Below are 25,178 nucleotides of genomic sequence, written 5' to 3' on the forward strand. Positions count from 1 at the left end.
TTTTCAATCACTCAGCAACAGAGACTTTGCTAATTAGTATTATGATGTTAGAAATGAGTTTCCATTGTTGAAATCAGTGGCTTTCTAAAAGCAAAATGGCTGTGAGAGATGGGCTTCCGCTTGTGAAATCTGTGATATTCAAGACAAGAGGATTGGCTGAAATGTTTTGGAGATATTCCTACACATTTATGAACAGGTTTTACAGTCCTGAGATCTGTTTTATTTCATTCTTCATCTTTTACCCATAGGGATGGTGCCTGAGGATTTTATTCTTAAATTACCCTACATCCAAGATATTGGTTCAGAAGATTCTGGTTGCATATGTTCCTTTTTGAATAACTGGATCGTGACTGTAGAAGAGTGATTCTGAAAGTACGGTTCAGGGACATCTGGGGGCCCTGAAGGCTTGAAAGAGGTGCATGAGATCAGAATTATTTTTTAAATAAAAAGGTTCTGTTTGCTTTTCTCACTCTCATTCCTTGATGGGTATACAGTGGAGTTTTCCAGAGTCTCCATGATATGTGAAAACATCATTGCTCTGACAGCTAGAGGAAGGTGTGTTTATATTTTTTTAAGTTCTCAGTTTTATCTTCCAATGCAATAAATACCCATAGATATAAGATACATAAACAAAATCTCTCTGCAGTCTTCAATAAATTTTAAGAATATAAAGGTTCCTGAGCCCCAAAAGTTTGAGAACCCCTTATTTAGATTGTTGTCGTGTCTGCCTTGAGTGAAACTGTCATGGAGGATATTGAGGGGGTTCAGGACACGCTACCCCAAAATATGGCACCTTGGCATATTGAATATCTTAAGATGAAGAAATTTGAGAAAACGGCAGAAGCAGGAGGGTCACTCTGATACCCTCCACTCACATTTTTTTCCCTGAAAGCAGGAGATAAATGTCCCATGTGAAAGGCACCCTCTCTGTATCTGGAAGGACAGGGACATTCTTATGTTCCCTACATGTCCCCAAGGATAGGGAGTGTAGGACTGAGAAAGCTGTATGAACAAACTTTGTTATTTCATCATTTACTATCCCCAGCCCAAACCCCTTTGTTTTGTCAATTCTTCTCATATTTATTGTTTCTTTGTCTAAAAGGGTTATAAAATCGTCCTGCTCTGGTCACTTCTTCAGGTGTCTTCATTCTCTTGGGAAGGTTTCCGTGTACATGTAAAGATTTAATAAAATTTGTATGTTTTTCTCCTGTTGATCTGCCTTTGTCAGTTTAATTTTCAGACCCAGAACTTCATGGTTATTTGCGCCCACATTGGCTTAGGTCAGTCTGTAGTGGTAATGAAAACCATAAATCATATGCTCAGACTTGGAATAGAGAGGTAGGGAGTTGGAGGAGAAAATAAGGCGAAGGGATGGGAAGATAGAATGGAATCCAAATTCAGGCAGAGAAGAGACGAGGAGGAGTTGGGGGAGGGGCTGGTATGGAGGGAATGAAGACACTGGTTCTAGGTCCTAGAAAAAGCAGGTGATCTGGGACTTCAGCTCCTCCACTCCCAGCAATTCCTGGAAAAGTTCTCTGGCAGCTAAGCCGGCCCTGGTTTTCCCTTCTTGAGAAAGAAGTTTCAAGAAGAGTAGAGCCTGCAGAAGTATTATTTCCCTCTGCCCCAACTTCTTGCAAAGACTGGGATAATTTACTGGAGAACAAAGACATTCATTCCACAGTTAGAGATAAAAAGGCTAAAAATCAAAGTGTAATCAATTAATCAGTTAACTAGCATGAATTATCATTTTAGATCTTTTCCTCTTGGAAGCACAGAGGATGGAGGATGTTGTTCCAAAGAGCCACGTGTAGAGATAGGAAGAGGAGAGTAGCAAAGGCTGACTTGCAAACAGACATATGTTAAAAATTTCCTAGGGCCCCCTTGGGTTGGGTCAAGTACCCCTCCTTGCCTGGATGCTTTTTCAAGTGTAGTTAAGACTATGTGCCACTCTGCTTCTCAAGTTTTTTTCTTTTTTAACTTTTTATTTTACATTGGAGTATAGTTGATTAACAATACTGTGATAACTTCAGATATACAGCAAAGTGATTCAGTTATACATATACATGTAACTATTCTTTTCCAAATTCTCCTCCCGTTTAGGTTGTTACATAATATCGAGCAGAGTTCCCTGTGCCATACAGTAGTAGGTCCTTGTTGGTCATCCACTCTAAACATAGCAGTGCGCACGTGTCAATCCCAAACTCCCTACCATAAGTTCGTTCTCTAAGTCTGTGAGTCTATTTCTGTTTTGAGAAGACTTTGTTTTGGCCTAAGGGACTTTTTTTAAAAGAATGATTTTTAAAGTTCTGAGAAGATCTGTCACGGATAAAGAAAGAAACTTAGAATATACTCAAATCCATTCAAGTATCGGTGACTTGACAATAATTTTTCAGTTTCTGGATCATCTCAGAAACAGTCTTTTCAAAACTGTTTGCCTTTGGTCTTCCTGGCCTCATCCAGCCTCTTCACTCTAAGCCCATTGTTTCCACCTCCTCATCCCTCTCGCTGTCAGCAGGCGGTTCTGTGTATCTGCAGAGTGGATGGTAGATGCCATCTGGTAGTGTCCAGAGCAAGGTGTGAGCTAAAGGTCATAGCACAGTGGCTATTCCCATGCAGTAAAGGAGAACTTGGTTATTTGAGCTTGTAAAATCCTTGAAGGACAGGCAATGTCTTATTTTGCTTTGTTTTTACAGCACCTAACACAATGCTTAGTGCACCCTGGACTCTCTAAAAGTGATTGTTACTGTGGCTATCCGAGAGTGCAATCATGGGAGATATTTCCCTTTCTAAGTTATACAGTTCCATTTTGTTGGCATGTGTGTGTTTTTAAAAAATCATGACTGCAGATTGTTTCCATAACCAGTAATGCCATGCAAATAATTTTAAATGTATGAATAATAGTTGAAGAAAGTCCTGAAAGCAAAGGTGAAGCAGTAGCTTGGGATGTCAAATCAAAAGGAAAAACCTAGACACGAATGAGAGACTAAATAAACAGGGAATATAGTCACTGGCAGGAAGAGCAAGAGAGAGAGATGCGGAAGACAGCTCCGGTAGGAATCAGCGTCCATTGTCCAAATGAGTCAGGACCCAGATGCAAATTCAAGCTATGCCTTGTGGGGACAGGGGAAGAAAGAGAGCATGAGAAAAGAGTAAACCATAAATACTTACCTCAGGCTCTGAAATGAAGAAGTGGCTCAAGGAAGCCCCAGGCATGCCATGCCACTTGATCTCTGGCAGGGGCAGACATTGAAGGAATAGCATTCTAGGCAAAAGGCACACACTGTGGAAAGCCTTGAGACAGGCAAAGGCTTGTTGTGCTCAATGATCAGGAAGGAAAGCGAGTGGGTGGAGCTGAGCGAGGCAGGTAGTAATAGATGAGGCTGGAGGTGTAACAAGGGACAGATTATGTAGGTCCTGCCAGGGCTGGGAAGCCACAGCAGGGCATGAGAAGACAAGTGACATGACTAATCCAGCTGCCATGTTGAGAGTAGACTACACTCCAGGATGGAAGTAGGAAGACTAGTTATGTGGGTATTTCAGAATTCCAGATGAGATAAGATGATGAAGTAAACAGTGGAGGTGGGTAAGAAATGTTTGGATTATATATTTTGAGGGCAGAGCCTACAGCATTTGCTGAAATATTGAGTGTGTGTAATGAAATAAAAACTAGAGTCAATGATGATGGTAAGGTTTTGGGGCTAAGCAAATGGAATGAGGGAGTCACCATCAACTGAGAAGGGGAAGACTACAGATAGACCAGGTTTAGAGAGAAAGATGGGAGTTCAATTTTGATATGTTAAATTTCATTTGTCTAGTAGACATCCAAGTGGAAAAGACAAGAGTCTGAATAAAAGGGAGAGTTTGGGAGTCATGGGCATGAGATGGTTTAAAAAGCCATCTGATCACCAAGTGAGTGAGGGTAGATCCAGAAGAGAGGAGAACCAAGGAATGAGCCCTAGAACACTCCAATGTTAGTGGAGAAAGGGAAAGACCAGCCATGGAGACTGAGAAGAAGGGACTAGCAAAGCAGGAAAAAAAATCAGGAGGATATGTTGTCCAAGAAACCAAAGATGAGGGAGAGAAAAACAGACAAATGAAGCTGGTAAATTAGTAAGACAATGACTGAGAATCAATATTTCCCCATTTTCCTTGCTACTACCTTGATCCAGGTCCCAACTACTCTTTCCTTCCTTCCAATATTTCCCAAACCACTCTGCAGATCACCATTAAGCATATATTTCTAGAAAACCTCCCTTGATGTATTCCTCTTATGCTTAGGAGGTCTTACCATGAGTCTAGGAACCAGCTCCTGGCCTGGCTTTTGAAGTTATTGTGAATGTGAACTCCATGTTCCTTTGCAACTTACCTTCTGTTCTCTCCATTTTAAACTCAGTGCTCCAGACAGGTCACGTGTCTTGCAGGCTTTACTTCTCCCTGGTTCTGGGTCTTAACCTTGGAGGTATTTCCCTCTAAAAGATTGTCCTTGAACTATTTCCTTGATTCATACAAATCCTTCAAAGTATACCTCAAGTTGTTTCTTCCCAGAGAGCATTACCTTCTTTTTGATATTCCTTCAGGGTGTTAAGGATAGTGCAGCTCTCATAGCTGGTTCCCAATGCCATCAACAGTATCCCATGAGTGTGTATAAGATTCTTAAGAGTCTTTTTAAAAATCTATTTCTTTATCTATTTAATAAAATGAATAACATCTGGATGCCTTCTCACTTAACTTGGAAGAGGGGATATTTACATCTTAAATTTCTATTTTCCCTCTCTTCTGGTATCTGCTGTTAGCTCATAGGTATAAAATTTCATTAAGAGCAAGTTTCTATTTCAGGTTTACATCTATGAAATGAAGGTAATTTGCATGCTCAGGTAATGTTGGAATTCCTGGGAGACTGGAGAATGAGGAAGATATGCTATACCAATCACAAGACCTTGGTAAATGGATTGTAACCTCCGACTCTCTAGAAACACTAACCGCAGATGATCATTTTGACAGATAAATTCATGAAATTGAAACATTATGTATACCTGGGTAACTGCTTCATTGATGAAATGGAAATAACTGCTTTATTTCAAATAGGGCTTGGGCATTAAAATTAAAAGGCAGGTATATGGGACACAAAGATAATACAAAGTTAATGTTTCAGAAAGGCCATTGACCAACTCTACAGGTACTGAATTGCTTTTGCATTACAAAAATAGTTTTCTATTGATAAGTTCTATGTTTTAAAAAAGATATACACAGCTTTTGAAATTACTTTCCTTATTCATTCTAGGATCAAAAGACCAAGAGTACCACTGGATTAATTCCTTCTTTATCTTCCAGCAATTGGTTTATAGGCCAGTCCATGCCTTATATTCTAGTAAAACTTAAAATTTTATAACCAGCCACATACATTCTCCCTTTCTTATCATACGGTCTTTTGGGAACTGACCCATAAGTGTAGGGCAATGAAATACAGCCTATATTTTTCACCATGAACAAAAGGTAAATTAATTCTCTCAGTTTCCACTGGGAGCCCAGTATGTACCAACATTGTGCAAGACTCTGATGCATCTTGATGAATAAAGTCTGAAGTTTAGGAGAATAGAAATATGGAGAAAAGAGTCTACAAAGAATTTGTTAAAATCAGTTCCAGAATTTCCTGAACTTTCCAATATACAAATCATTCAATGACATACCTGAATTGACAATAACCTCCATTCTGACCAAGAGTCAACTCTTGGTACACTGTGGCAACAGAAGTGAAAGAACAAAAATAACAAATATAAAATACATAATTTGAATACCCCACTGTAGCACCTTCTCAGATTTTCTTCCTTTGCTTCCACTGTGAACCCATGACAGTGTTATCATTATGTTGCAGAATGGTCAGTACTCAATGTTACCTCTCCTTTAACCCATCACCCAAAGAGAACATAACCATAACATTGTGTTAATGAAAGTAAATTATAAAATATACAAATAAATTTAAAAAGTTGAAAGAGAAGAGTGTGAATAATCCACAGATTAAACACTAAATAATTAAATAATTGAGAGCAGGCTATACTTGTAGGACTAGACCCTTTTGGTATAATTTTATAAATATACAATAAATTTGTGTCAGAATTTCTTAGTATATATCATTGCCAGAACTCTAGAGTAAGAAAAGAATGGTTTACATTAAATTTATTTTGTAAGCTGCTGAATATTTTCTTAGCCAATATAAAATACAATGTAGTATTCACACACCAAAGTGAATATATTTCACTTAGATTACTTCATAAGATAATTTTTTTCCCTCTCTGTTAAATGATAAGGAGCATGCTACACTGTACAGGACAATTATTTATAGCCTATATTGAATATGATCCAGGTTCTAAATGTCTTCCATATTTTTTGCTCATATGCCCTCTTAATGCCCTGACATAGTAATAGACTATAATAGCGAACTCATAAAATGCAAGAGCCTTTGAAAGACATTTCCTTAACTCTTCAATTAACTGGCTGGAAAGTTAATGTGACTTCTCAGATTATTAACATTGTAACTGATAACACAAGGTAACACATTTGGAATTTGGAAATGCTTTAGGGAAAAATATATACCTAATGAACACAAAATATCTGAGTGCAGAAAAGAGTGATTTCATTTTTTAAAATAATAATCTCCGAGCAGCTTTGAATTATTGATGATTCATTAGTTGACAACCTCAAGTTAATGATTAATTCCCTAAACCTGAGGGTGACTGATTCAAATGAGCTGTATAATAAACACTGTTAATGTCTACTAAAATGTATTTAAAATCAACTAAGAATATGTTCTCACTGCTTTGGTGATTAAAATTTTTAAGCTTGGTTTTATTCCAAAATAAAGTATAAATGGAATGCCTTTTGCTGGGTATGGGTTTTCAATAAGCAGAACAAAACAAAACAAAACAGAAAAACCATATGGCATTCTCTGCTCTCTCTAGCCCCCAGATCCCACACTTCTTCCTTCCCTCCTCCTTGTCTTCCTGCCTTCCTTCTAGTACATGTGGTTTATTGAATATGGGTGCAAATGACTCATTTTAGTTCCATAGATCTTGTTCAAAGATAATATAATGGCTCAGAAGGGCATACTGGCATAATTTTCATGGCAGAGTTGCATAGTTAATAAATCAAACACAGGAAATCAAGCTATAAAATAAGTATTAAAAATTCTCGTGCCAAATTCTGTGCCTTGTCTAATGTCAGCCCCTAGTATATCACCCCATGACCTCACACGCACTTCTAAGATGTGATGAAGCATTCAAACTACATTTTCTGCCCGAAATTTTAGATACTTTTCTCTTTACCAGTCCTAATAAACCCAAAATCTATTCATTGGATTTTGAATGTATGTTTTTTAAAAATGTTTTTTTTTTAAAGTTTGGTTTGATTTTAATTGATGGTGATACTGGGAATCAACAGTCCTGGATTCAAGTCTTGCCTCTGCCATGACCTTGTGTGTTCCACTGTGTGTCAGCTCGCATGTCCTTATTCTTGATTCCAGATTGGCATGTTTCTATTCGCAAGTATTCTATCATTTGTACCACAAATATTGTGACCTTGTCTAGATTGTAAACCATTGCACTGCCAACAAAATCTCTACATTTAATTTGTAGAGTATACATGGTCCTGGAGACATAGTCTATACTCTTCAGTGATGAGAAAGAACTAGAGAATTATTAGAAGTCTCAAACTATTAAATGGTGAATTAATAGGGGAAGAGACAAAAATAAAAGTAATTTTCTTAATCATTTCTGGTATAAAACAAGTGCTGGATCAACCAGTAGCAGAGGGAAACAATAGAAAGAGTATACATAAAGTTTAAGACTGGAGATAGCCAAACTGAAGTGAGAATGACAAGATCCTATGTGCAGAGGTTTCCTATATCTTCTTTATGACTTATTTTCTCTTTTCTTATACTGTCAGCAAATAACAAACAAAAACGTAAATAAGTTTACCAAAGATGTGTTTCAAGAATAGGAATTGACTTATATTAACATATAAAGGTTGAGTGACCTAATTCTGTCATGTTAATGAGCCCTATTCTTGGGCAGACCTGATTTTTATTATTTAAAAAAAAATTTTTTAATTGAAGTATAGTTCATTTACAATATTCTGTTAGTTTCAGGTGTACAGCAAAGTGATTCAGATATATATATATTTTTTTCAGATTCTTTTCCATTATAGGTTATTACAAGATATTGAATATAGTTCCCAGTGCTATACAGTAGGTCTTTGTTTATTTTATATATAGTAGTGTGTATCTGTTAATCCCAAACCCCTAATTTGTCCTCCCCGCCTTCACCTTTGGTAACCATAAGTTTGTTTTCTATGTCTGTGTGTCTGTTTCTCTTTTGTAAATAAATTAATAGATTTCACATATAAGTGATATCATATAACATTTACCTTTCTCTGACTTACTTCACTTAGTATGATATTCTCTAGGTTCATCCATGTTGCTGCAAATGGCAATATTTCATTCTTTGATTTTTAAATGACTATTTCAAGATGACATCAACTATTGAGTAAAAGGCACTTCAGTGAAGTGGGCCTTTTTTCCCTGGTGCCATCATCCTGGGAGAAAGAGCATATAGAGAGAAACCAACTGAATTATTTCAGTTTGAATTCAGATCACAAAGGACTTAAATCATCAAATGGGGATCCTATATCAAGTTTATGTACCCTATTATTTACATAAGGTCTAAAACAGGATTACATATAAGGTGGGGGAAGGGTAACAAGGCAATTCATTGAAAGTAAGAGACAGAATAATCTGTGTATGGCTCTTACGGTTCCTACTTAGGGAACAAGTGATTAAGATCTTTGAACAATCTAAATACCATAGCAGTTGAAAATATACCACCGGGCAGGTCAACGTTTTAATATTTAAAATGCTATAAGTAAAATTTTGGTAAACTGGCGGATTTTTTTAAGAACCTATTTTATTTCTTTTAGTTATTCATGGTGTGTTCCTGTAATGATTAAAAAGGGTTAAATTTGAACTGCTAAAACAAGTAGCTAAAAACTTATCTTCATCTAGTAAATCGTTAAATGCTGGCATAATATCCACTTTGATACAAAGTTGTGCTAAAAGTGGGTTTTTTTAAATGATTTTTACTGATTACCACTGTTTCTTCTAAAATTATGTAGATGGAAACACTAATTTGAGCCTGAAAGCTTTTATAATCGATGGTTACTCCTAAGCCAACTATAGGGTTTTCTATTTTTTATTATGTATCAAAATCAGTATTTCCTGCTTCAGTAAAGCTCTACCACTTTTGTTTAAATGATTATACTTACATTAAGATGATCAGTGTTAATGTAAATCTAAAATTGACCATATATTCTGCTTTGGGCCACCTGCCATCACCTGGTATAGACACCTTTGACCCTGCTTATGAGTCTGCTGACTACTGGCTCATGGGTCTGAAGCAGTTCATCTGGACTGGGGGAAAATATTAGTTCATTATGGCTGCTGTAACAAATTACACAAAAATAGTGGATTAAAACGACACGTATTTCTTCTCTTACAGTTCCAGAGGCCGCAAGTCCAAAATCATTTTCACTGCGCTAAAGTCAAGGTCAACCAGCAGGGCTGGTTCCTAGAGAGGCGCTGAGGGCAGAATCCATTTCCTTGGTTTTACCAGCTTCTAGAGCTTCCTTCCTTGTATTTCTCGGCTCATGGCTCCTCCTTCCATCTTTAAAGCCAGGATCTTAGCCTTCCATTCTCTAGCTGCTTTGGTCACATCATCGTCTCCTCTGCCTCCTTCTTACAAGGACCTTCGTGATTACACTGGGCCCACCTGAATAATCCAGGATAATCTCCCCCACTTTAAGATCTTTAACTTAGAGTTGCAAGTCCATTTTGCCATATGGGACATGGACAATTTTAGAGGACTTTTATTCACCCTACCACAGGGGGTATACTTGGGGGGTAGGGTGGGGGCAGTGTGAAGCTTGAAGAGCTCTTAGGTGACACTTTCAGACAGTAATAGCTCACATATGTTGAGTGTTCGCTATGGGCCCACCCAGGCACCATCCTGGATCCCCTATGAGCATCAAACCATTTAATCTATAGCAATGGCTCTTCATCCCAGGGCACCAAGAACCCGGGACTTTTAGAGTTAGAAAGGACTTTATAATTTATGTTCTTACTCATTTCATTTCCCACTTGAGGAACGAAGGCTTGAAATTAAGAAATTAATTGAAATTGAATTAATTGAAATGCAGAGATGAAGTGATTTATTCAAGGCTACACAGCTAGGGTGGCAAAGCCATTGGGGGCATACTGTGCTCTTGTCACCTAATCCAGGCTAAGAACACGCAGCTTTCCTGCTTCTCAAGGGCACACCTCATGTGATGGGCACAACCCCCAATTTGTATGTTTAAATCCTAACCCCCTGTACCTCAGAATGTAACCCTATTTGGAGATAGGGCCTTTTAAAAGGTCATTAAGGTGAAATAAGGCCTCTAGGGTAGGGCCTGAATCCAACATGACTGGTGTGGTCATTAGGCAAAGATATACCAGAGACACACAGTGAGAGAGTAGCTCCTGCAAGCCAAGGAGACAGGCCTCAGGACAAGCCAAATACCTTGATCTTGGACTTCAGACCTGTGAGAAAATAAATTTCTATTGTTTAAGCCACCCAATCTGTGGTATTTTGTATGGTAGCCTGAGCAAACTAATATACCCCAGATAGGCCACAGGCCTTAGAAACTCTTTGGACTAGAGGCAGCTGGTTCATGGCCCAGATTCCTGGGGTTTCCCAGAGGAAGAAATGGAGTTTATAAGTAATCTGCAATATTTATAAAAGCCTAAGGGAAATATACAAAATACAGTCTAACTAAAATTCCAGGTTCCATTGCTTTGGGGTGGAATTACATCAAGTCAATATGGCGACATCAGCTATTTCATATTCATCTAAAATTTTACTTAGCAACATGTCTTTGATTAATTTAAAATAAGAAAATTATTTATTGTTTAATAAAGTTGGTTTGTCTGGTAAGTAAAAACTCAGGCTTTTTGATGGAGCGGAGGCTGAACAGAAATCTCTGCTTTGAGCTCCCAATTCCTTTATTCAAATCTTCCAAGACCCATGCTGTTTAATCCTCTTCAAATTGCTAGAGCTCTTTCAGGGGTGAGCTGAGCAAATTATATGGCTTTAGTCATTTGTCACATCAGGGGTGCTGTGAGCCATTGTTTTCAAATCTGGGAGTATTACTGACATTTGCTAGATGCTATGTATCTGGTTATTTTCCTGAAAGTCAATGAAATTTTAAGTGAAAATCATCCTAAATGTATTAGTCAGGGTTCTCCAGAGAAACTAAACCAATAGGAGATTAGATAGATAGATAGATAGATAGATAGATAGATAGATAGATAGATATTTATACACACACACACACACACACACACACACACACACATATATTTATTTTGAAGCATTGGCTCTGGAGCCAAGAAATCCTACTATCTGCCATCTGCCTGCAAGCTAGAGAGGCCCAGGAAAGCAAGCGGTAGTTCTAGCCCAAACTCTAAGGCCAAAAAACCAAGGGAGCCAATGGCGTCAGTCCCAGTCTGAGTCCAAAGGCCTGAGGACCAGGAGCACTGATGTCCTAGGGCAGGAGGAAATGGATGCCCAGCTCAAGTAGAGGGAGGGAATTCATCCTTCCTCTGCCTTTTTGTCCTGTTCAGGCCTTCAGTGGATTGGATTAGATCCATCTGCATCGGTGAGGGCAATTATCTTTACTCAGTCTACCAATTCAAGTGCTAGTCTCTTCGGGAGACACCCTAGCAGACACACCTAGAAATCTGGACATCCCTTAGCCCAGTCAACCTGACACATAAAATTAACCATCACATCCAAATAACAAAATATGAAAACAGCTTAATACAACAGGTGGATGGACCTAGCTCTTTAACCTAACAGAAGCAAAATAAAAAAGCCAGAGCACCCAGTGCAGATGCTAGGGTATCAAGCACCTTCAGTAGAATGTATCTGAAAGTTTGAAAAATGGTACTTTGAACAGAAATGTATTTTATTCAAAACATAATAGAAATGTATGAAAAACACACACTTGTATTAATACTGGAGGTTTATTAAATGCTTTATCGTAAAGTATTAAGCCCACTCCATTACAATACACAGGCTTGATGTTCTAACAAGTAACACTGTGCCCCAGTCCAAGGAAGCTCGTGATGCTAATACAAGGTGGAATTGTGGGGAGCTACAAATACAAAGATATCGTCCTTCTCCTCTTCCACAACAACTGCAATACTGATGTTCAGAAATGTGTATGCATTGGGAAAAACTTGTAAAATTTCCTGAGTATTCCGTTAAACAACTTTTTAAAATTAGGTTACCTTAACGGAAAACATGAAAATTTTCTGATGGAAAATCCATTTTAATATTTATTATCTTCAATAACTGAGAACCACAATCCAAAATATTTATTACACCACAAGAAAGTCTTTGGAGTTATCATAAGGCTTTCTAGCATAAGGTAAATTTCAAGGCAATGTATCAAGGACTAAATTTTCTTCAACCACCAACTTAGTGATATGCAAAGATAAAAGAAATGTCAAGGTTAGCTGATTATCTTCCAAATAACAGGATCTAAAAAATATTGGGGGAAAACAAGGATGTGGGAGTCAGTGGGTATTAGATGATAAGAGAGACGGCTAGGAAAAGGTACTGAGGCTAGTTAGCATTAACTAGCATGTATTTTCATTCACTAGTCAATCTTTTCTTCATATATATAATTATTTCAAGATAGCACTTCTAAACACTAAATTGGTTCATTCATTTTTCAAGTCAGTTGCAAAGAAATTTTGATTCTGAATATCTAAAGTTATAGCTGAGCATTTTGATATATACCCCTAAGAATATCTGGCATTCTCAGCCATGGCTCTTGAATACATGGTTTCTTAATAAAATATCACTAAAACAGAACTGATTTTGAAAAAAATACTACCTACCTAGAGCTCAGGGTACTAGTCACAACCAACTCAACCAATTCCTGTCAATTAGCTACTCAGAACTAAGCCAATTTAACCAATTCACATTATTTAGCTCGCACGGAAGCTAGATCTTTTTCCTTTTAAATAATTTAACCAATCCTATATAAAAGCAACTTTTCAGAAAATGACACCTAAGATTTGCATTGAATTTGGCACTTCTAGTCTACACTTTGGTACCCTGCCTTTTCTAAACTGGACACTTTGCTCTATGAATATGACCATCAATGAAAGAACTTAAGTAAAGAATAGGAACTTTAATTTGGATGGAAGTATTTTGTATTCGTATTAATGAAAGAGCCCATGCTTTCAAGGGAACGGAAAAAAATAAATTCATATGTAGTAATATAGAGTACTGCAATCCTAAGTAATCCAAACATATAACCATCTCCATTACAGAATTAAGCAGCCAGGTCTAATACACTACAAACCATTTGATTAAAAAGGCTTATAACCAAGGCTTTAACAAGGGAACACTGGTGAAAATAGGTTTAGAATATATAGCCTTGTAAAATAAGATATTTTTTCAACATTAAAACCTTGTTTCAGAAGTTCCCCGCTTCAAGTTGTTACTCAAAAACTCATCGTGTTCAAAACTCAAATTATTGTGAGATCTTGAAATCATAAGAAGCTTCTCCTTATTGGTAAAGTCTTTCTTGATTGCAGCTTGGGGTACAAGCAGCCTCTCCATCGGGTCCTCTTTGTTCTCTAGTTTCATGTATCCTTTGCTGTTGCTTCGATCCAACCGAGGCCAACTTGGATGTTTCCGTTGTTCTGCCTGAACGGTTAAGGTGGAGTGACCCCGGTCTAAGTCTAAGGATTTCGAATGTGACGAGAGCAAATGCAAGGATGTGTTGGACCCAAACTGTCTTCTAGCATCCCCAGGAGACAAGAGCTGTCCAGCCCCAGGTCCAAGGGCCACAGAGGACTTGTACTGACTTGACAGCGACTCCCCAATGGAATTATTCCTTGGGATCATCATACTGACTGGCTGGAAGGACTGACTGGTATTGGGCAAAGGGACCATCAGGGAGTCCATTGACAAATTCCTCGACCTACTTTTGAGGTTATCAGCATCCTCAGTGATGTTGTCTATACTGGGCTCATCAATAACGCAATTATTAAGTTTGATCACAGGCAATGTAAAAGTACTGATGGACGATGACACAATTGACTTGGTTTCACATTTCTTAGGGCCACTGGTCTTATCATCAGTTGTCTGGGAAGGAGGTGGATAGAGGCCACAAACAGAGTTAGAGCTGTCAGAGAGCAAAGGTGGCATAAGGTGTCCAAAACTCTTACTTTCATTTATCACCAGCTCATCCTCCTCAACAGAACTGTCCATCCGAAAACTGCTCCTAAAACCTGAAAAAGAAGCAATGGTGTTTGCTGCCAGTCTCGAGGCACAGGAGTGCCCATTCTGTTTTACTTCCGTTTCCCCCATTAAACCAGGGTAGATGCCATTCATATGCTTTTGCTCCTTGATTCTTAGCGTGTGGATGTCGATGACTGTGGAATAGATATCCCTCATATGTATGACTTTTGTTTCTTTGTCACGGTTCTCGTGAAGAATGGCGTTAGCACAAATGAAAATGAAAATGCCAATCCCCATTGTGAAAGGGCCAAGCATTTTCATGTTATCAGAATGCAAATGCTGCTCAAAGAAGCGGACCACCACGCCACCTTGGCTCCGGATGACCTGAGTTTCGTTTGTTGACAATGTCGTCTCAGCATCGATAAAACGTTCTTTTTGAGGCCAATATCCAAGGACTGCCATTGCGATTCCTACAATGGAGATAAGGACTCCTAAAATGAGGAAGAAACCAGATGGGGAATAGAGCCGGATCTTGCCGCGAACAACCACGACATCGGCCCGAGGTCGACGCCTGACCGGTTTCTTCTCCTGGGCAGCAGGCGACGGGCTGAGGTTGACATGATGCTGCGATCTGGCAGAGTCTTGCCTCTTCAAGGCGGCCAGGCCAGTTATCACTCCACCAGTTGCTATCATAGTTCAGTCTTTTATTCTGAAAAGAAGAGAAAAAGATGACAATCTAAGTATGTTCTGAGGTATGCACAGCAGTTCAGCAATTGTTTATATGAGACATTATGGAAAAGCCCGAACGAACATTTTGGCCAATGCTGTATATTGTTGTTGTTATTGTTTCATGTAATGCAATGGGGCCGAGGAATAAGTCTTTAATTTGGGTATTGTTTTGTTTATTGACTAATGTAAAATTCTGGAGATTTCCTTTTTTGCCAGAATTAGTGTTTCTATTATTAATGAAATGTGAGCTCAAGGTATATTTGACTTAAATAATTTTATCACTTATTATATAAAACAGTTCCTTGGTCACAAGATACACATATTCTCTGTCTCTGTCTCTGTCTCTCTCTCTCACACACACATCATCCTTCATTATCTGTTATTTTAAAGAAACAGAAAAATCCAGAACACTTAATAGGCCCCAAACAAACTCTAGATTTACAAATAGAATACATTCCAGCAACTCACAGTTCTAAGACCATTCTTGTGAAAGTCACCAGTGAACTCTTACCTACCACGTTTAATTTCTCCTGCTCAATTCTCATCTTCCTCACTTCTCTCTTTCCATGGATATTACCTGACCCTTCCTTTCTTGAAGCTCTCTCTTGTCCAGCTTTTTATGATGCTAAGTCTTCTGGCTCTTCCCTGACCTCACTGACTCTTTTGATTTTGGCTCATCTTCTCTCACCCAAAAGTAGACCACCTTCCCTCCAGTGTCCTGTCCTTGGCCATCTTCTCTTTATGCTTCCCCTTGGTATTCATTTTCCCTCCCACGGTTTCCACCATTTCCTTTAAGCTAATGAGTCCCAAGTCTGTATTTCAAACTGTAGCCTGAGTTTCAATTTCACATTTCCAGCTCTCCATTGGGGAACATATATATGTACCTTGCTCCTACAGCAAAGCTGAACTCACCTTCCATCCCACAACACACAGAGCTGGACTCACCTTCTACGCACACTACTTGACTTGTCTGACTTTTTCAATGCTCTCAGTTCTCAGGCTTGACTCTCCATAGTTATCTTTGACTCCTCCCTTCCTTCTTCCTCTCACCTTCCAATCAGGTTCTAACTCCTAGAAATTTTCACTATAGAATGTCTCTCAATTCTACCCCTTCATTCCCATCCTGCTCTTCCCAGCCTAGTGCAGGTCTTTGAACTCTTACTAGACCATTATAATAACTTCCCAACTGGTCTTCCAAACTCCATTTCTCTTCCTCCACAATCAAGCTTACACGCTGAGGGCAGATTAATTATCCTAAAATACAGTTCTGATGTTGTTTAAAGAGTGGAAGAATGGATAAAATATTCCCCACTACCTACCAAAGTTTTAATCTGGGATTTCAAACCCATGAATTCAACTACTGAATTTAGCTTCATCTCCAACTGCTCTCTTTCATTTATAAAAACTAAAACGCAACCATATTGCCTGTACTTCATACTATACTATTTCTGAGACTCCGTTAATAATGTTTCATCTGTTTAGATCCCCCGTTTCACATATTTCACATATTATCATCTGGCTAATCACTGAAGCTGATATTCCACTTCCTTTATAAAGCCTTCTCTAATTCACTAAGCAAACTCCTACACGAGTCCATTCCTCACAGCATTTTAGCAAGTGTTCTATGGCACTCACCATATTATAATGTCTTAGTTCTTCCACTTCTTGTGGTCAAACATCAAGTTCAATCCACATTTTTTTAATCAGAAGTATTTAATATAATACCTTACACATAGCTAGTGTCAAGAGATATTTGCTAAACTGCTCAGTAAGGGAGTAATACTTTTCCTGAGATTTGCTATATAATCATAATATTACTATACTAACTTTCCTAGTTAAAAATTTGAACAAATTTAATACCAAAATAAAAAGCAACATTTTGTGACTTGGTAAAATATTTGTCATTATTTGTGATGAATAGCTCTCAAGCTGCCAAATCTGGCTGGTAGAAAACAGAGAATATTTTAAGACTCACAAGGTCTCTGGCAAATTTCTGAGAGGGTTGCTTCACGGCATCGAATTCTGTCTTGCAAAATCAAGCTCTCCTTTTGAATTTCTATTTATGATTTTTGAATTGTCCTTAAATAACAGGGTCGTGGATGGTATCTACAGTTTTAGCTAGCTGAACTGGCTGGTGAGTAAATCCAGCCTTCGTTGGAATTCTAAATTAGATTAAAGTAGTTGAATATTGGAAGAACAAACCAGATTATAACCCATAGCTCTAGTCTGCGAAATTTATCAAAGTATACATACCATAGCTTAGAACCTTTCCCAAACCTTGGCTAAAACAAAGCTGAGTGTCAACCTACGTTTTCTTGAACCAAAAACAGTTTCGAGCTCTTGAAAAAAATGCTTAGATTACATAGGAGCCATCTAACTCAATTATTTCCATAATGGCAGGATCGGAATTTTGTCTAAACTCTTTCTGAATAGAATGAAAACAAGGGCAAAAGACTCGCATCTGGTTTAAAAGCCACCTCGGTGAATTCCCATTCCATACACATTCCTAGCCCTCCCCAACTTGGGAAAACATTTTCTGCTAGTGATGCCATTTTCTATTCCTGAAGCTGATAGAGGAAAAGAGGCTGGAAGAGAAATCCAGATGAGGAGAGAAGGTGGCAAAGTGCAGTGAGTGAGTGGGCTCTTTTGTGAGCAAGCAAAGCCAGTCGGAAGAGACGGGAAGAAAAAGCAAGGGCTGCTTAAGAGTGTGAGCGAAGGGAGGATCCTGGAGGAATTTATAAATCGGGATGAGAATCAGGGGGAGATGGAGGCTCACACAGCTTCTTCAGCCAGTCGGCCCTGGCCAGCCGGACAGGGGCACCAACACGCCCAAGGATCGGCAAGCTCAGGGTGGGTGTCAGTGTCGTCCCTCAGTTCCAATCAAGGCAATTCAACACTAAGTGAGCCTCTTTGGGGATTCAGGGTCCCAAACTGACCCTGAGTTGGGAAAGCAAAAGTGCGCAAACTCGGTCCCTGCTTCAAAGAGCTTGAAAGCTAATGAAGGGGCTCATACACGGACATAAAACATAACGTGGTAACCCCTAGAATAAAAGTTTCAATCAGGGAGGACCTTTACAGCAGGCTTCACGCAGGCAAGAGCATGCTAACATTTATCACAGTAAAAAAATCAAGTGAATGGCACGTCGGGTAAGGTCAAGAAAAAGAAAGGCTGGGGAACAGAGCTCTGCCCAGCCTTTGGCACACAGCGCGGCACTGAGGGAGGGAACCAGGCGAGGCTAGAGAGGAAGGGGAAGGCCAGGTCTCGGGAGGGAGCAGGAGTCATTGCCGAATGCTTGAATGCTACACTCACACTCGATGGAGCTGGAGGAAGATGCAAAACCCAGTTGTTGTCATCTTAGGAAAATTAATCTCAACTTGTAGATGAAAGCCGTAACGAGGGACTGATATTGGGAAATAACATGAGGATGCTAAAGGCAGCTTTGCAATAAGAAACTTAGTGAAACTATAAAACCTAGAGGCAGTGAACGCACAGGCCTCAACATCTTCAAACTGCAATGTCAGCTTGGTCCAATGTGTTCAGTACATGCAAAAACAGCTTAAGTCTACTTCTTTATTTATGCTGCAAAGCCACATCTCTTCCATCCTACACTTTTACGACTTTTTTTTTTTTAATATTTATTTATTTATTTATTTTTGGCTGTGTTGGGTCTTCGTTTCTGTGCGAGGGCTTTCTCTAGTTGCGGCGAGCGGGGGCCACTCTTCATCGCGGTGCGCGGGCCTTTCACTGTCGCGGCCTCTCTTGTTGTGGGGCACAGGCTCCAGATGCGCAGGCTCAGTAGTTGTGGCTCACGGGCTTAGTTGCTCCGCGGCACGTGGGATCTTCCCAGACCTGGGCTTGAACCCGTGTTCCCTGCATTGGCAGGCAGATTCTCAACCACTGCGCCACCAGGGAAGCCCATTAAGACTTTTTTTTTTTGCTGGTGATTTACTGGGATTGGAGTATAGGGACCCCATTAACTACAGTCTTCTTCTTGTAACAAATCATTGCATCCTTCTAAGTTTTAATAATAACAATAACAATAATAGTAATAATAGCTAACACACACTGCTCATAGTCAGGCACTACTCTAAGTGTTTTAGGTATAAGAACATATTTATTCTCACAGCAATTCCGGAGGTGGACACAATCATTATGATCTCTATTTTGCAGATGAGAAAACTGAGGCTCAGAGAGTTTAGGTGACTTGCCTAAGGTCACACAGCTCAGAGGTGGCTCCAGAGCGTATGCTCTTACAGAATTTGAGATGGGGATGGGCCTCTAAATTTGCTCTAAATTTGCTTTTGCTTGAGGTCTTCTTTCCCTGTCCGTTTTCTTATTTTGATTCCTGTTTCTGCCAGAACACCAGAACCTAAAGAATGCTTTGTGCCTTTAAAACTGTGACTATGAACCAACTGACTTCCCTTTCCATTTCATGGGGAGTAGATGAGGGTGAAGACCCGTCCTTGGGTGAGCATTGGCCTCTCACATCTGTCTAGATCACCTTCAGCATATGAAGGTGCAGACTCAGAACAGACCACTCTCCACCCCGACTCCCCTCCTTACTCTACCATCCTGGATAGGGTAGGGCTGGGGCTTATTTCCTCAAAAATCCAAGTGAAGAATTTTTCTACACTGAATTTCATTTTGTTAACTTGGGCACAGAGATTTTGTTTATCAGTCTCTCTGGATCCAAGGCGTCACCCAAACTTCTGAAACTTGAAGAAAGCCCTGTGGTATTCCCCTAGAGACCTCCTCCTAGGTGGACATTGTTAATTTATGTAAATATTCATTCATGAAATCAGTAAAAACTGATATCTGGTACTGTAGTAGATATAGGGCTCAAAATATGTGTCCTGGCCTAAAGAATATAATGATTAGCGCTATTTTTTTGAGGAGGTCATTCAACTAGCCTAACGAGAGGGTCAGCTACACTTAGTGTTTCCATATTCTCCAAAGCGATATCACGATTTTGTCAAATGCCAAGCTAAAAGACAGATATTCTTAACAATACAAAACAAAACAAAAAATTAGTTCGGGTTAACTTTTAGCTACATATCAATCGTCCTATTTTGCATTCTCAGTGTTCATAAATCAGCTACAATTTTTCTAGCAACAGCTATAAAGATCAGCAGCTTAAATTTCGCACAACACACCTGCTTCTTCACTGTGCAAACCAGGATCCTGTTGGGCTGTCTCCAGGCCTTTGCCATCGTACCCACTCGTCGTAGAGCTCAGAAGTCATCAGGAGGAATTCAATCTCACTTGCTACCTTTCTCACTACAGACGCAGACCCTTGCATTCTTTCAAGCACACTTAACATCTACTCGTCTACCTTGGGCTCATCTCCCCTCTGGACCATGTTTATTCTACACCTTTCAGTTGAAAGCTCTTTCTCCTTGGCTAGGAGGATTTCTGCCTGTGTATCACATATCAACGCTACACCATCCCCTCTAACTGTCAGGTTTATCCTCTCCTGTTCTTGCTCTGATTATAATTCTAAAATCCTTATTGTTGTTGTCCTTTACCCTTTTTACAAGTTCAAGCACATCCTGGAATTCGCTTTTCATAGCCCTAATCCATACAAGTCTTTAATATTCACAGCCCCATGGAAGTTTATCCCTGTACACTTAAGTCTTCTTCTGACCACACTGACCTACTATGCTGACCACACGTGAGCCTGTTATCCACCAGATGTGATTCTAAATGCATTCACATGCTCATATCTAAGGTAATGGTAAGTAAATAGACTTGCAGAGTTGAAAGCTTTAGAAGACTTTGAATCCAGACATTCCTTTTAGCCAGCTAAAAACAGGAATGTTGTCTAAGATCTAACAATGAATTAGCAGAAAGAATAGGATTGGAATTTAAGTTTTCAGACTCCCAGGCCAATGTTCATTCTTGGTTAGACATTCCTCTTTGTATTATTTTTCATGCTATCTTCCAGTGCCTCGCTCAGTGCCTGGAATGTAGTTAAGTGCTCAGCAAGTTTATTTGTTGACTGCGAACTGCCTTGATGAAGGCTTGACTATGACTGAACTATGCTAGTAACTAGGGACACAAAGATAATAAGACCCGATCCTTGATTTCAAGGAGTATGGGGTCCAGTGGGAAAGCAGTCAAAGTACACGTTTAAAGTAGAATGAATGAATTGCTCTGATGGAGCTATACTAGAGAATGCTCTTCCACACTATCTGGAGGAATCAAGGGAAGCTTCCAAGAAACAGCAGCAGGTCATGGAGACCTGGTGCATCAGCAGGAGTTGGCCATGCAGATTCTAAGTCATTCTTTTTCCTATTTCACAGGAGTCCTCGCCCTACAGTTTTTCTTCATCTTCTCAGCTGAAGTGTGCCTATTATTTTAAATATATTTGATACTGTCTTACGTATACTTTGAATTTTTATTCTAATCTCGAGGTTTAAAAAGTTGCCAGACAGTGAGGCTATCTGCCAAAAGGAAGTGAAAATTAATCTATGCCTTCAGGACCAAACAAAAGCATTATATTAAAACCCCATGTGGTATCCACAGATGTGACAGACGGAAATATTTTCTGTTCAAGCTAGAACAGTTTTAGGACTTTCTTCCTTGTAGAGATATTTTAAACTTTTAGAGGAGGATTTCTAATCTATATCTTTACCAGAGTTGAAAGAGAAAATGCCTATGGGTGACAGATAGCTCAATCATATTAAAGTTTAAAAAATAAGAATAGAACAGAAATCATTTTTTAATGTGTAGCGTAATGGCTTTGCACATGGGCCTTGAAATCAGAAAGACAGGGGTTCACACCATTGCTTCATCACTTGATAGCCTTGCAACCCTGGGCATGTTGTTTTAAACTTTTCTCCTCTCAGTTTCTTCATGTATAAAATGGCAAAACCCGTCTTTAATACAGAGGATACAGTACACTGGGGGCAGAAGACCTGGGGGACTTGAGTCCCTACACACCACTTAATAGCCATCCTTGAAAAACTGGCTCAACCTTTGAAGCCTCAGTTTCCTCATCTGTAAAATGAGGATGGTACCAATAAGGTTGCTGTAAAGCAAAGGAAATGATAAATGCAAAGCACAGCTCAGTGTCTGGGAACGAAGGTCTATATCAGTGATGTCAGCTGTGTCTGATTTTAAGGTCTTCTTGAGGATAAAATGAAGCATATAAAGTGTTCACTATAGTGTTGATTACAGTAATTTCTCAATAAACAATAGCTATTAACTCTTCATTGTTTATTATTATTAACCCTTTCATTGCTCAGGTAGGCAAACTAAAAATATATTTTAATATATTGAGTTAAATAATTAATGATGGGTCACTGTACATGGGAAGGAAATTATGACTGCAAGTTTGTCCTGGGATTTAGAGTCAAAAACTGTCTGAGTGGTGTCTGTGTATTTAGTGGCAGAAGCATAAATAATTTGGTGGTTGCAAAGAAGAGTTGAGTGTATGTAAGAGAGAAACAGGTGGGAGATATGTTACAGAAAGAATAAAGCATGATTTTCTTTTCAATTCATTCTATTTGTTGAGATTTGGAGACTTGTCTCTGTCAAAAAATAATAGCAATAATAAAAACAAGGTAGAAAAACCCAAACCAGTTCATGTGATGTTTTTACTTAGTGATGCAATTAACTCATATGCCTGAGTAATCTGATCAATTCTGCAAGCACCATTCTGTTTCCATTGGGACACCTGGACATAAAACAGATTGAAAATGAAGAATATGGGTTGGGGATATGAGAACTAGAGAAGATGCTGAAAGGGTGACATAAAGTGAAATTTTACAAAATGTGAATTTTGTGACAAAAAGTTTAAGCTATGATTTTATGTACATTCTGAAGACCTTTGCTGGCCTACCATGGAGAGAACGGTTTCTTAATACTTAGTATAGCTCTACTTCCACACGAATGCTAGAACTAAAGGGAAATACAAAATTTTTTGATAATTAGCAGCATGATACCCAGTCATTAAAGATAAAATATCATTTTATGGTCAAGTACCTCCTAAACATGCAGAAAATGCTAGGAATGGAAAATGCACTTGGAAATCTATATATGTTCTTTGTTACTGATGCTTTCATAACCTGCCAGCCTGACAAACTGTAAAATATGGGTCTAAACCAATTATGAGCTGTGTAACAATGACGTGGAACAATTTCTTTCCAAGGGCTAAAAGCCAGGAAGCCCATGGAACACAAAAGTCTTCAGGAGGCCAAATAACAGATCCATAATGAGCTGTTAGAAAAAAACTCTGCTGAGAGCCAGTGGGAGACATTTTCCGCAGGAACAGAAGAAATCAGAACCTCTTTCCCCAAAGTAGAAATATACTCCCCGCCCTGGATCCCAATTCTTCAAATCTGGACGGGTCCTTAGAAGGACTGTCACACTCCCTGTTCACTTTGTTTCCTGACAGGAAGTCGACTTGAAATTGGTGTAAAGAAGCTATCACTAAAGAAGTCACAAATTTACTAAGATGCAGGAAGTTAGCTGAGATATTCCTGCATAAAGAGCTGAAGTATTTAAAATCACGGATTGGACTTTTTATATGGATCGCTCCTTTGCAGGAGAGCATATTTCGTAACTTCACTTACAGGTAGGGTGACCATGTTTTTGAAGACAATATTGGAAAGTGAGACTCTAAAAAGTGGTAATGTCCTTTCCAGTGATTTTAAATGCCTGGAAAATCCAAACACATGCTGACATTCCTATAGGGCAAGGGGCAAAGCTGGAGGGCAGTAGGAAGTTTCAATCCCAGTTGCTCCACTTTCTAGCCAATACCTTGTATACGTCTGTCAGTTTTGCACGTAACACAGCTGTGCCAATACCGTTAAGGATGCAAAAGGTCTTACCTTCTTCTCTACTGTAAAGAAGGAACCACCTCCCCCCAGAGCAAAGACACCATCTAAATTAGCAGTGAGCCATGTCATCTTTTAATCCACGGTAACAGTACCGTAGTACATCAAATTTCTTATAAAGTTTTCCAACTGACAGTAGCTCTAAGCTACATAGCATTTTTAAAACCCTAGAAAAACATTAGGAAATAGTTCAAAGTCCATCTAGAGAATTTACTTTTTTTTCCCATAAGTAAAATCTGAGCAGGATTGCCTTTCAGGCAAAATAGAAAGTGGTAGGAAGAGAGGCCTTGTGAGGGATGGCAAGACCAAACTCCACAACTCACACTAAAAAAGAATCTATTAAGCTTGGAAATACAAGAGTCCCTTAGCATTTAGGGGACATATTCCACAGGTCCTTTAGAGAAACTCTACTATTGGTAAACGTATTGAAAAAAAAATACAGGAGGCAGTGGGAATGCATGTAACTATTTTTATTTTCATTTTCTTCCCTCTCTTCTCCTATTTGTACAGGTTAGTGGCAGCAAGGGGAATTGAGGAAAACATATTTTTAGGCTTCCAGTTAAAAAAAAGGATTTGTTGGCCAGTCTGTGTTTCTCTTCTCTTATTTGGGAATCACTTGTGCTCAAAGTAAAAGCCCAACAGCACAAAGTGAAGAAGAAGTCTCTCCCACCCCTGTTTTCTCTAGTTCCCCTTCCCAGAGGTAAGCACAGTGTTGGATTTCTCCTAGCTATTTCCAGAGAGGGGGGAGAATATTTTCTCATTTGGTTTTTCACAATTGATTTATACAAGCTGTTTAAAAATCAGCTCTCTGGTAGTAATATGCCTGGCAAACATATTTAATTTATATTTTTACTTTCTTTCATTGTATCTTTAACCAAACAGAAGATTTCAATTGTATGCGGTTAACCTTATCAGTATGTTGATTGATGGCCTCATATAATCATTAGAAAGACCTTCTTCAATGTTAGATTGTATTAAAAATTTTCCCATGTTTTCTTCTAATAATTTTATATGCCAATTATCTTCCATTTTAATTTTCTGATGTATCTGGAATTCCTTTTTGTGTAAGAGCTGAGATAGGGGTCTACTTTGTTGACAGGTAATCAGTCACTCCTTTCTCGGTTTGAAATGCTACTTCCATTACGTGTTACTTTCATATATCAGTACTATATACCAAATCTCATGTGCATATGGATCAATATTAAGGGACTGACATATATACACTAATATGTATAAAATGGATAAATAATAAGAACCTGCTGT

General features: G+C 38.9%; 1 protein-coding gene and 1 long non-coding RNA gene across 8 annotated transcripts in view; one reads left to right on the plus strand and one right to left on the minus strand.

The window, feature by feature from the left end:
* LOC309666938 overlaps positions 1–6,921 on the plus strand; it is a 162,962-nt gene extending 156,041 nt beyond the window's left edge. The window contains exon 5 of the long non-coding RNA XR_014267378.1: positions 249–6,921. This is a non-coding gene — a long non-coding RNA (uncharacterized lncRNA). The remainder of the gene's footprint in view (positions 1–248) is intronic.
* A 5,109-nt stretch (positions 6,922–12,030) lies between these two features.
* Positions 12,031–25,178, minus strand: part of TMEM200A (transmembrane protein 200A) — an 81,396-nt gene continuing 68,248 nt past the window's right edge. For all 7 annotated transcript variants that reach the window (XM_082474783.1, XM_082474777.1, XM_082474778.1 and 4 more), the window contains one exon: positions 12,031–15,054. In XM_082474783.1, coding sequence (XP_082330909.1) covers positions 13,563–15,038 — 1,476 coding nt within the window. In that variant the 5' untranslated portion in view covers positions 15,039–15,054 and the 3' untranslated portion in view covers positions 12,031–13,562. The remainder of the gene's footprint in view (positions 15,055–25,178) is intronic.

This window comes from Balaenoptera physalus, assembly GCF_965194825.1.
Source record: "Balaenoptera physalus genome assembly, chromosome: 9".
Taxonomy (NCBI): Eukaryota; Metazoa; Chordata; class Mammalia; order Artiodactyla; family Balaenopteridae; genus Balaenoptera; species Balaenoptera physalus.